At 36.6% G+C, this 12469-nt stretch overlaps 1 protein-coding gene across 2 annotated transcripts; it reads right to left on the bottom strand.

Moving 5' to 3' along the window:
- Window positions 1-473: 473 nt before the first annotated feature.
- cnot6b (CCR4-NOT transcription complex, subunit 6b) lies at window positions 474-11786 on the bottom strand. Of its 2 annotated transcripts, none has more exons than XM_082177871.1 (12): window positions 11583-11786; window positions 10391-10512; window positions 10072-10258; window positions 9700-9785; window positions 9504-9608; window positions 6744-6812; window positions 6499-6656; window positions 6003-6157; window positions 5728-5882; window positions 3987-4217; window positions 3531-3733; window positions 474-3163 (listed from the first exon to the last, which is right to left on the bottom strand). In XM_082177871.1, the coding sequence occupies exons 2-12, from the start codon at window positions 10500-10502 to the stop codon at window positions 2951-2953; spliced, it is 1674 nt and encodes a 557-aa protein (XP_082033997.1). In that variant the 5' UTR covers window positions 10503-10512; window positions 11583-11786; the 3' UTR covers window positions 474-2950. The 2 variants fall into 2 exon arrangements, with proteins under 2 accessions (XP_082033997.1, XP_082033996.1); XM_082177870.1 differs by having other exon boundaries at window positions 3987-4220; window positions 11583-11784.
- Between the last annotated feature and the right edge of the window lie 683 nt (window positions 11787-12469).

Below are 12469 nucleotides of genomic sequence, written 5' to 3'. Positions count from 1 at the left end.
GGATGTGTACTGATGAAATTAAGAAAATACATTGACATTTAGGGTCTTTGTTTGGGAAAGATGAATTAAACGAATCAATTTAAATATGGGTCTTTCAATTTAGTCTCCATTACCTATTCTGTTACTTCGATCACTTTAAGCGGCAATGTCAGGTACAACCACTTATTATGAAATGCACCGATATTTGATAAGTCTAATACTTTACCATACAGTTTATGTAAGCGAGACACCATCTCCGATAACACTGATGTCAAACTGCTCTCCATCATGACACTAAACTGCATGAAAACTTGTCTACTCTCAAAGCAGGATGCCCTACAGATTTAACATTATCCATCTTTGGGCACCTACTTCATTCAGAGGAGCAAATTTGTTAAAGGACCAATAAGCAATGCGAAACAGATCGTTAAAAAGAGACACCAATAATACAGGAGAATGCATTATATACACACACACACACACCACACAACTCATTTGTTTTGTAGAAAGGAAATATTCAATGCACATTTTATTCACATTTTACAAAAAGCTAAATCTCATTTCTACTATAATACCATTAACAATTCATGGTCACTTAAGACAAAACAAAAAGCTAAAGAATATCGTGAAGAGGCCCCGAATAACAGAAGACTGCTCTGGTTCTTACTGCTAAAATAAAGCGTGTGACATGTTGAACGTGTGATGGTCATGCTGACATCAGTTCAGTGGAACAAAATAAATTAAGTGCTAAACATCTAACCACAATCAGACCACTGCCAGACATCCTTTACAAGTCTTAGAGATAATTTGGTCCAAAGGCTCAGAACTAGGTTAGGAAGATAGTTTCAGAATTAAAAATGCCACGTGAAGTATCATAAGAGGATAATCTAACTTTTACAATTGGCTTCAGAAGAATGTATCAAGCTGGCACTAAACAGGAAAGATCATGGCCATTTAAAACCGATTCTAGACAGATGTAAATATGGAAATGTATACACAGTCTTGACTTTAAAATGTGTGTTGCAAATAAAAAGTACAGAAACGCTAAAGTTGACTTTAGCATTCAAAACATTCTTGAAGCAAAAATAAATGTCCTATACCTGATTTCTTGAGACTCTTAGACCTCAAGAAGATGAAGATGCACTGATAGCATGATGCAATTTGAAAAATAAACTACATAAAATTTCCACCACAACAATAGTAAAGGTTTTTTTTTCTAAAGACGGGTTGTTGCAGGGGGAGTTGTGCAAAACAGAAACACAGTTGCACTATATATAAAGGAATGGCAGAAGTGTTACTGACTTGACTTCACATAGACAGATGGCATGTTACGGAGCTTCTCGACTCCACTCCCTTTACATATACAGCACCAAGACACACTGAAAAAAATTGAGATGAATGATTGAATGGACAAGAAAAGCATGTACTCTGAAAGTTACAAAAGAAAATAAAAAAAACAATAGTAAAAAAAAAAAAAGTGCAAAATGAGCGATGAGTGCAAAAGTATGGCAGTGAGAACCAGGAACAACCTCTTTGTCTTTTATACAAGCTGGTAAGTTTTTTTGATTATTTTTTTATAAAAATGTAGCTTACAACACAATCTTATTTTTCAGAATTTGGATCATAATTTATTCTTAGTACAAAAGAACATTTAATAAAATTAAAAAAAAAATAATAATTATTGAATGTGGCTCATATACAATCAAGTCAAGCCTAAGTTTTTCTGTTAATATATTCAATTACATTTTGTACAAAGACCTGGGAGAACCCCTCTGATACAATGTAGGGGGTGGTAACGGCTAGGTCGGAACATTACTAGCCTCAAGAACAGTGCTACAGATCTTTCGAAGACGTGTGTAATGAGAGGATAAAAAGGTATGGGAAATCCTTTTCAACCTAATATAGTGACAAATCGCTGGTTAAAAGACTCCCTATATAAAACCTCCCTTTCCAATAAAAACCTCCCTTTTATAACCACAGTGATATCAAGCGCAGTTTATATCATTCACATAGCCTGTCGTACAAAGAGCCTACCCCCATAGAACTGGTTAAAACAATAGTGCGCAAAAAGCAGTGCCGCTGAATCGAGACCTCTAAAATAATTTGGTTTACATATTAAGCTCAAACCATTCCAACTCCCATCTAAGGGAGAGAAAAAGACAAATAAGTGCTTTTTTTACATTATATAAGCGTGTAAAAACATTCCGTAACAGTGCACTCGCTTAGAACGTATAGAGCGTTCTGAATATTGCACCATTGATGGAAGATTAAAACATCAGGAGATGAAGCACCGATGTAGAGCGAGTTTCAGCACCACACAAGTGGAAAAGCTTTTGGGGTTCCATTCTCTTTCCCGGTTGAGGACAAATTTTACTTACTGAGTTTGGTCTGCACAAAACATTGGTCACTCATCCAAAGGCAAATTATGTAAGTGTGTCTGAAATTAAATTAAACTGTTAGCAATGTCTCTGTTCAGTGGAATGTCAACTTTAAAAAAAAAGTGTTTAAATTGAGGCTGAATTCATGAAGAAATTGGTTAATGCTTATTTGCAGAAATATAATAACGGATGGTTATAGTATTAATATCTGACCATAAAAGGAACTAAAACAATCTGCAATCCCTTTGAGTGTGTGACCAAGTCTTAGCCTCATCTTACGGTTGATACATTGCATGCACACAAGCTATGTCCAACAATAAAATAAAAAAAATTGGATAATATATCAGCTTATGGGAGGGATTGATTCCAAAAAATAAAAAAATATCTATAGCTTAACAAATAGAAGAAAATTGGACAAATTGGAACATGTTGGACCCTAAAAATGAATAAAGGTACAAGAGAAAAAAATATATATGTATATATACACACACATACATATATTTAAAAAAAGAAACAGCTTAGAGGTTTTATCGTTTTCAAAAAACGTATAAGAGTTGGGACTCTGCAGCGCCACTAGTGCCCGGGAGGGCTCACTACCTGTGTCCAGGTAAGTGGATCCCATTAAGAGGGGGAGGATAAGGCAGGACCAACTCCAGTTGTGCAAACAGGGAGAAGTGATCTGAGGGGATGTGAGGGTGTGGGCAACCACTGATATTGTTATCCAAGAGCCAGTTTGTGTCCAGAGGCCCGAGGACACCCAGCAAGCGCAGTTGTGGCCTTGAGTAGAAGATGTAGTCAATGACACCCTAAATTGGGTTCAAAAAAGGGAGTTGTGAGCACACACAGTTGAAGCACACAACAAGAGCAGTTTTCTTTCATTCTGCTGTTCATCTGTTATGTTACCGCACATGGCAGAGCAAGAAATGGCACGACATGACACTGCATTCATGTCAAGTTAACAAAATGAAACGCTATAGTCAATATCAATACATCCATCCCGGTTTGGAGAGTTTCAGATACAGAAATGGGTGCTAATGACACAGTTTAAAAAGACATAGTTGTATATAAATACATAATTTTATAGTAAATATCATCTTAGTATTGATACTTTTGACATAACTAGTTGTAAACTCGGAACAATGGCGGTCACTTTATTTAGCTCACTGTACTTACCTTGAAGTCAAAAGTGTAATTGGTGTAAGGCATGAGCCCATTCTCATAGGCACTCTTCAACTTGAAACCATGCGTGATCCTTTCGCTAGATGTGCTGATCTTGCCGTTGCAGTTGAAGTTGGTCAGACTGTCGCTGTAGCGCAGCTCCTTGAAGTCTTTGTGTGTGCAGTCCACCCCGCCTGTGCTCAGGTACTCCACAACACCTACAATCAGAACCGAAACTCATTAAACATGTCTACAGACGTAACTATTAAACAGATGGTTTAAGGACAACATGAAATCAAAAATCAATCTGATTTACTTTGTCATTGGTCTTATTTTGTAGTTTACTTTTTTTATAGCATTTGTACATAACTTTGTCAAACTCACATCACTCAATCATTTATTATAGGACTCAAAAACACACTTTTAACAACACAAATGAGAAAATGAGACTGTGGCTTTAAGAAGGCTTACCCGAGTCAGGAAGTGAGTTGAGGTCAGCACACAGCACTAAAGGGATGGTGTTGGTTTCTCCAGACACAGAGGAGAGCTTCAGACTGCGGGAGGCCTTGTCTATGATATTCTTCACCTCTGACAGGAACATCATGGTCTGCACCAGCTTCACGTCAGAGTATTCTGGGTCCCAGTGCATGTGAGCATTAGCCACTAGTAGGAGCTGTTTCTCCATAGCATGGATAGACTTACCTGCTGTAGGAAGGGGGGGGAAAAGGCTGTTTGTGAAATGTGGAAATAGGACATTATATTTTGCATAAAGAAATTAACATTGCATTATTTAGTATTTTTTTTATATATATATATATATATATATATATATATATATATATATATATATATACATACACACTAGGGCTGTCAATCGATAAAAAAAAATTTTTGCGCGATTAATCGCATGATTGTCATGAGTTAACTCGCAATTAATCGCACATTTTTTTTTTGTTCTAAATGTACCTTAAATTAATACTTTAAGTTTTTTAATACTCTAATCAACATGGGCATGGATAAATATGTATGTTTATTATTGAAACCATAGTCAACATAGAACATGAAGACGAGACATGTTTCAAAGGTCATAGATGTTTTTCAAAGAACTTGTTCATGTCTATTAGACACATGTAGAAAGAACAAAAAAATACCAGGATCTGTGCTGTGATTTCGGCTATACTTGCATGTAAAATTAGAGAAGCAACATAATATCTGTGTTTAACTGAATTAAAGCACAGCTCCTCTCTGCAGTGCGAGATGCACAGAGAGAGAGAGAGAGAGAGAGAGAGAGAGAGAGAGAGAGAGAGAGAGAGAGAGAGAGAGAGAGAGAGAGAGAGAGAGAGAGAGAGAGAGAGAGAGAGAGAGAGAGAGAGAGAGAGAGAGAGAGAGAGAGAGAGAGAGAGAGAGAGAGAGAGAGAGAGAGAGAGAGAGAGAGAGAGAGAGCCAGTAGATTCTCAGAAACTAAATAAGGTTTGGGCGCTTTTTTTGAAGAAAAAAAAGATTTCGCTAAAGGGGTCTGCAATGTCTGCTAAGGGGTCTGCTAAGTTGGCAACACTGTGTATCTCCAACTAAGGGTTGGGCCACGGGTCAAACAGAAAATACGCGCTGCGTTAATCGAGCGTTAAAAAAAATTAGTGCCGTTAATGCTTTATTAACGTGCTAACTTTGAAAGCACTAATATATACACATTTGTGATAAGCAAGCACCTTTTATGCTCACCAAGGCTGCATTTATCAACAACAACAACAAAAAAACAGTAAGAACAGTAATATTGTGAAAAATTACAATTTAAGATAAAAAAATAAATAAAATTTGAACAGTTATGTAATTTAATCCTATAGTGGCCAAACTGAATTTTCAGTCTTCAGTGACACATGATTTGAAACATTTAGAAACCATTATTATCAATGTTGAAAACATTTTTTTTTTTTTTTGGAAAGCGGATTCTTTGATGAAAAGAAAGTTCAGGAACAGCATTTATTTAAAAAACCTTTTTTTTTTGTAACAATGTAAAAATCTTTAATGTCACTTTTAATCAACTTTGTGTAACAGTATTAATTTCTTTTCTTTTTTTTACTGTATTATAGTACCATTTAAAGGCAATAGGCCTACTTTTTTTTTTTTTATTCCATTTATGTGGGAAAGAGGTTGCTCAATTGTCATAAATAGCCATAATAGGGTGGGGGGGAAGTTTTATCATGCAGATACTCACATGGCACCTCTATTAACTCATTCTTTAGCTCCAGCAATGCAGCCACCCCAATGTTGTCCTTGGTCATGACCCGATTCAGCATAGCCTCCGAGCCCTCAGAATTGGCCATAGCCAGCTGGTTAAACTCTACTGTGTGTTTCTGCACCATGCTGAACCTAAAAGCAAAAAAACAAACAAATCTGGTTCCATGTTTTCATTCAAAACAACATTGAAACAAAACTGTCAGACAGAGTCTTACACCACACTTCTCAACATTTGAGTGTTACTTTACTCACTTTTCAGTCTTGTAGAATATTGCACATCCATCTACATGTTTCCTGTCCGATTCAGACATGGTTCTGGCCCGGGATTTTGGGCTGAAGAATCCATCATACCCCTGTTTACTCAGCTCCACAAGGAAGTAGTTATAATACTGTTCCGTCTCCACTTCCTGTGCATGAAACAGCAGACTAAGTGACTCTGACAAACAGTGCTGTCAGGGTAAACCCATTGACTATTCAGAGCTACCTGTTGTGCATCACTGTGCTAAAAAAAAAAGTGACCTTTAAAGAAACAAAACACAGGGAGAACACTTCATCTATTAGGACAGGCATTCTCAAATACACCAGAATGTTATCAGTGGATTATTATGTGAAGAAAATGCAAGTATTGAAAAAAATTATTTTCAGAATTTTTGTCTGTTCTGAGACATTGCTGTAATTTACTGCACATTGTGCTCTAAAACTAGTTACGTAATTTGAGTAACTCTGGGCTTGCATAAGTTCTTTATACCTGTAAACTGATAATATCTGCATTGCAGCTGAGGATCTCCTGCATAATGGACTTTTTCCTGTAGCTCCAATTAAGGGCCCAGGACGGGCAGTAGCCATAAAGCTGGCGTGTGGCGTACTTATCACACAGCACGTTGTAGCACATTACAGTTAACAGGGCTGGTGAAGCAAAGAGGAGAGCAAAATATCAGGCAAAGTGTCCTCAGGTTTCGAATTATGTTTCTACGGTTTTCAAGAAACATCTACCTGTTGGTCTTGTCCTTTCAGGCTCCTGCAGCACAATCCAGGATCTGGATGGAGGTTGCTCTGTTGGGACTGTGAAGGCAAAGTATATGCATTTCAGGACAATCATTTGAATTTAATCTGTAAAGGTAAGAAAAAAGAAAAGAAAAAAACAGCTGTGCAATTCTACAATGGTTTTTGATTTTTCAGTTGTATCACAATTTAGAAGTTAATTGTATCAGCATTTAAACGGGCTTAAAACAAAAGAACTGCTGTGCAAAATGTTTAAAAAAAAATTACATGTTAAAATGATTTCTGAAGGATCATGTGACGCTGGAGAAATGATGCTGAAAATTCAGCTTTGCCATTACAGGAATAAATTCAATTTTAAAATATATTAAAATTGAAATAAGTTATTTGACATTGTAATAGTATTTTTATATTTAGACTTTTTGATTGTGCATTAAATCATCAACAAGAGCTTCATGAAGATATTGTGAATATTTGATATAATCGCCCAGCACTAACAGTGAATACTGTAAAACATGGACAACAGTCCATGATACTAGTCATTTTAGAGAGGAAATGTAGAGGGGAAAAAACAGACATGGACAGATCTTTAGGGCTGGACCAGTGGGTTGGTATTCGATTCTAAATTTTGGGATTCGAATATTCTTTTTTTCCCCGCACACCTGGCATCCCTCTCGAAACGGATCTCATTCACGCTTGAATATGTTTACACTATAAAATCTTTATCCGTTTTTATTAAAATGGACAGTTGAAGGAGCCCAACCTCGTTATACTTAATAAATATATTTGCTTCTTAGCCTACTAAGTGTTCCCTGGAACTGGAGTATTCTCTGTCTAGAGCACACAACTGCATGAGCTTGTATTTTGGGTTAAGCTGTGTTGCTTTGACATTGTGGAACATAGAATAATAGAAACAAAATGTATTAGCCTTTTTACCCGTTATTTAGGGCTGTGCCGGTAAACTTGACAACTGCACCACCGGTGGTGGTCCGCCAAAACACATTTTTTGAATGCTGTCTAACTGTTTTACATGAATATTATGACACAAGTGAAGCAAAGCTTTGTTTACAAAAAAAATAATAGGTTAGCAAATTAATGTGACATCGCAGCCATGCAAACATTTGGATTCATGACGAATGAGAGTTGTGCGTGAGCCCATAAATTTAAAGGAACACTCCACCGTTTTTTGAAATAGGGCTTATTCACCTTCTTTCCTACATTTAGATAGGTGGGCAAATGCATTTTTGTCTCAGTGCATGCATTGTTTTAGTTTGACAGGGTCGGTGCTAGCTTAGCTTAGCATAATGAATGGAATCCTTTGTTGCCAGCTAGCATGTCCTGAGTAAAAGTGATATAAAAAATTTAAGAAACCCACCTAATTACTTCTTGTGGCCTGCGTATTCACAACAAGTACAAATAGCGATGCAGATTAACACTAGACGATTTCATATGCAGATATTGACTTGGGACTATATTAGGGGGAAGCACAGGTGAAGCACTGCTACTTGGGCGCAGAGATATCACGCCCAAGTAGCAGTGCTTCGCCTGTGCTTCCCCCTAATATAGTCCTTAATATATAAGTCAATATCTGCCTAGGAAATCGCCTAGTGTTAATCTGCATCACTATGTGTACTTGTTGTGAATACGCAGGCCACAAGAAGTAATTAGGTGGGTTTTTTTAATTTTTTATATCACTTTTACTCAGGACATGCTAGCTGGCAACAAAGGATTCCATTCATTGTGCTAAGCTAAGCTAGCGCAGACCCTGTCAAACTAAAACAATGCATGCACTGAGACAAAAATGCATTTGCCCACCTATCTAAATGTAGGAAAGAAAGTGAATAAGCCCTATTTCAAAAAACGGTGGAGTGTTCCTTTAAGCTTTGTATTTTGCGATCTGGTCTCCCGATTATCAGCAAATTTAACAATATTCCATTAGTTATTCCACTGGACATGGAATCTTTTATTTATTTTCCCAAATCTTCACTCTCGAATCTATTTGGGAAAATTATTTTCCCAAATTTTCACTTACGTCTATAATCCCCGTTTTCGCAGGGGATTATAAATGTTTCTTCCTTTGGTTCGCATTTAATTAGGCCTGTTATATTCGCATTCTTTACTGTGGTAAAGTAGAAAAACTGCTGTAGGACAGATAGTCCGACGTTACTTGCACGTCAAACAAAACTTACCACAGTTTTTGCTTGTTATTAGACTTGGTAAGGCGCGTCAAGTTTATTTGTAAAGCGCGTTTCACACACGCGGGTGATTTGAGTTTAGCTTTCTCTGGCAGCACAAAATCAAACAGCCTAAATGTCTTGCCCTTGTGGAAGATAAAATTCACTCTTCATTTTACAACAAGTAGAAAACAGGAAGATATTAGAAAGATGGTCTCTTTCTTGCTCGTGTCCCACATCTCTCTCAAAGCGCAGAGCGGTAGGCTTAGGCTATATCCCGCATCTTTGTGTGGAAATATAAAACGAATATTTTTTTAATATTTAACTTTATTATATTATTTAAGTTACCTTTATTTACTGATATTTATTTTTAATGCTTTAGTGTGTCGTTTCATTGACAGAAGTGCTCAAATAAACACGCATGTCTGTTACGAAATGGATGTTTGAGCCTTGTTTATTTTTTTTATTTCTCTCCGAAGCTTTGAATATTCGGTGTTGATTACTACCGAAGCTCAAAAGAAAATGGTATTTCGGATCAGCCCTACAGATCTTAAACAGTTAATTTGTCCGAGACACCTACTGCGCTTAATAGCACCGGCTAGATTGTCCAAAAGGTAGTTCAGCAGTCGCCGAGTGCCATCTGGCTCCTGGTATAGGCTCATAATCTCTTGAGTGAGTGGATTGCCTGCAGAGACACAAACAAACAGTCAGTAGGAAACCTTCACTACAAAGTGATGATCTCAAGATGTTGCAATCCCCAGAAGAATGACACTCACCTTTCAACCCCAGTGTTTGTAACTGAAACAGTTTCCCCAATTCAAAAGGCAGAACCCGCAACTGGTTGTTATTTAAAAGCAGTTCCCTGTGGAAAACAGAAAAAGAATGTTAACGACCAATAAACTAATCAGCTGTGCGCTTAATGCAAGATTTAAAACACAATAACAATAAAAACTTCTGAATAAAACCTATTGACCAATGTATTATCCTGGCATTCCCATGACTGTGGAAACCGTGTTAGGAGTGATCTAGTTTCACCAAGTGCGGTCATAAGAACGTTTTTTCTTTTTTTTCCTCTGTATTGCAAACACATTAAATGGAACAAATGATCCATGAAGAGAATAACACAGCTTTTGCTCCAAGTAGTTCACCTGAGAGACACCATGTTGCCAAGCTCTGCTGGCAGGCTCCTGATTTTATTGGACGACAGGTCCAAGAACACAAGGTTGTGCAGCTTGGCAATTTCAGGTGGGACGCGTGACAGCGAGTTGTCACCGAGGTGCAAAGCAGTGAGGTGTGTGAGTGACCAAAGGCCCGAGCTGAGACTCCGAACATTACCTGAGACAGAAACAGATATAAATATTAATAAAAAGATCTCTCTTTAATTGGTTTCACTTCTATTGTAGAAGTGATCTGAAGTTAGTTAATCTAAATAGATATCAATCAGAGGATTTATTTCAAGACACATACCAGTTATTTCAAGCCCATCCCAAATGGATTTTTTCCCACTGTTTGCCTCCTCACTGGACATTATAGTGTACATCCGCCTGGAATCAAGCGGGTCATATTTCTCCTTGGGCATCCCTAGAGCACTGTGTGGCACAAATACATAATCAGATTTAGCCTATACAACAAGAAAAAAATATGCCATCTTAAAGCATGTTATTTATTTATATTTATATATATGTATATATATGTACACATAACAGTTATGTGTATATACATGCGCACACACACAACTCGTCTGTAAATATAGTTAACGTTAGACTTTAAAGGCTATATGAAATAAGATTAGCATAGATAACGAGTCACGAGTTAGATTCAATAATTCAGATAAGACCAAACATTTTGTTTGTCTCAAAACTTTAGGAGCTGCCGATCTAGACTGCATCATGACAGCAGCCCAAGAAATTGCTCAAAAGATTAAGCACAGTCCTTTGTTTTCCACACATTTTCGTCTTACCTTTGTTTAGATAATAATTAAAAAGCAGCCTAATAAATAAACAGGCAGCTAAATGACATCGCTAACTGTCAAAACAAAAGCAACTTGTCAACAACTAGGCTAACGTTAGCTCCTTACAAGAACAAAACACACCTGTTACACACGCTACAACACTAATTAGATTAGCAACATGTCTAATAATATTTAATCGTCATAATTAGATAATTTCGTGCATGTCAAAGAAGACCAAAGGAAGACATGCTACAAAGAACGCAAGCTAACAAATAAACTAAGTTAGCTCGATGCTATGTTAATGCCCCAATTAAACTCATCAATATTTTAAAACGCTGCCTCCACAGAGTGACATAACATGAAACATCATGTTAATCACACACGTTTAAAATAATAAGCACCCAATGCCTGTTTAACAAAAAACATTTTACCACAGCTAACCTGGTTTGCTATCAGCATTAGCCACAGGCTACTTAAGGTTCAACACTCTAAAAGATATACATTTCTCTAACATGTGTTAAATAAACTGATATTTGGGAAATACTGTGCACATTTGCTTTTAAAATAATTACACTTTTATCAAATTATATTCTCTTTAAATGAACCAAGAGTAGCTAACTAGTGTAGCTAGTGCTATAGCTAACTTGGAAACAAGCCCAAACCAGAACTCGGAACAGCAAATCTTTGCAAATTGTCTTTCAAAATTACCTCCAATAGCATACCAACTCCTGAAGTCAGTTGTTTGTCTCGCTGAGGCTTTAATTCATTAGTTCGTGTCGGCTGTGCAGATACGGGAAGCAGCGTAGCATCATGGCGGAGGATTTTGTGCAGCTGTTGTGCTACTCTCCAAAACAAGGGTCCATGTGCCCATTTCATGCTGTTCATGTCTCAAGTCTCAAACTCTAATGAGCTGCCTCCCTAGAACGCACCTGTGGTGCTCAAACATGCTGTCTAGGATGCAACTCAATAGCATTTGAGAGAGTCATTCTACCATTTCATTTGTAATAATGTCTAGTGTTTTGGAAACATGTTTTAAAATCAAATTGAACTTAACATGAATGATTTTCCCATTTTATAAAACATTTTCATGAAGATCATTTATAGGGAATGTGCAGGAAATTGCTGTGACGCAGCTTTGAGACATTATTTTGACATTAAAAGAATAATTCACAAATTAATTTTCTGTTAACACAAGAGAGAATACATGATGATCTGGGTAGCCAGAATTTGGGAAAACTATTCCTTCTCGCACACAAAACCATATAAAGTTGTTATTATTTTATGTCTGCTATCGAAAAGTATATTATAATAATAATGTATTATATTATTTCTCGTTTGGTATGTGTAGTGAAACAAATTGTATTAAAATAAATGTATTAAAAAAAAAGAAAAAAAAAGAAAAGTTATTATAAAAGGTTTAATAACTTCAAGTAATAGGATTTACTATTCTGTTGTTGATTTAGTAAATCCTGCATTTCCATGAGGACAGCATTACTAGGGCTTTGAGCACAAGGCATAATTCTAATTTCTACTAGGATAAAATAATAATTCTCATTTGATCCATTTTGCCTAAAATTGTCAACAGAATGCTTAGA

This window comes from Leuciscus leuciscus, assembly GCF_965113295.1.
Source record: "Leuciscus leuciscus genome assembly, chromosome: 8".
Lineage (NCBI taxonomy): Eukaryota > Metazoa > Chordata > Actinopteri > Cypriniformes > Leuciscidae > Leuciscus > Leuciscus leuciscus.
The sequence above is the reverse complement of the archived record's forward strand: the minus strand, read 5'-3'. Positions and strand labels throughout refer to the sequence as shown.

Coding starts and splice junctions, on each gene's coding strand:
- cnot6b (XM_082177870.1), bottom strand. CDS start 10,502: ATGCCCAAGGAGAAATATGACCCGCTTGATTCCAGGCGGATGTACACT. Junction 9,786..10,071: donor GGCAACATGGTGTCTCTCAG/GTGAACTACTTG, acceptor TGTTTTCCACAG/GGAACTGCTTTTAAATAACA. Junction 9,609..9,699: donor ACAAACACTGGGGTTGAAAG/GTGAGTGTCATT, acceptor GTGTCTCTGCAG/GCAATCCACTCACTCAAGAG.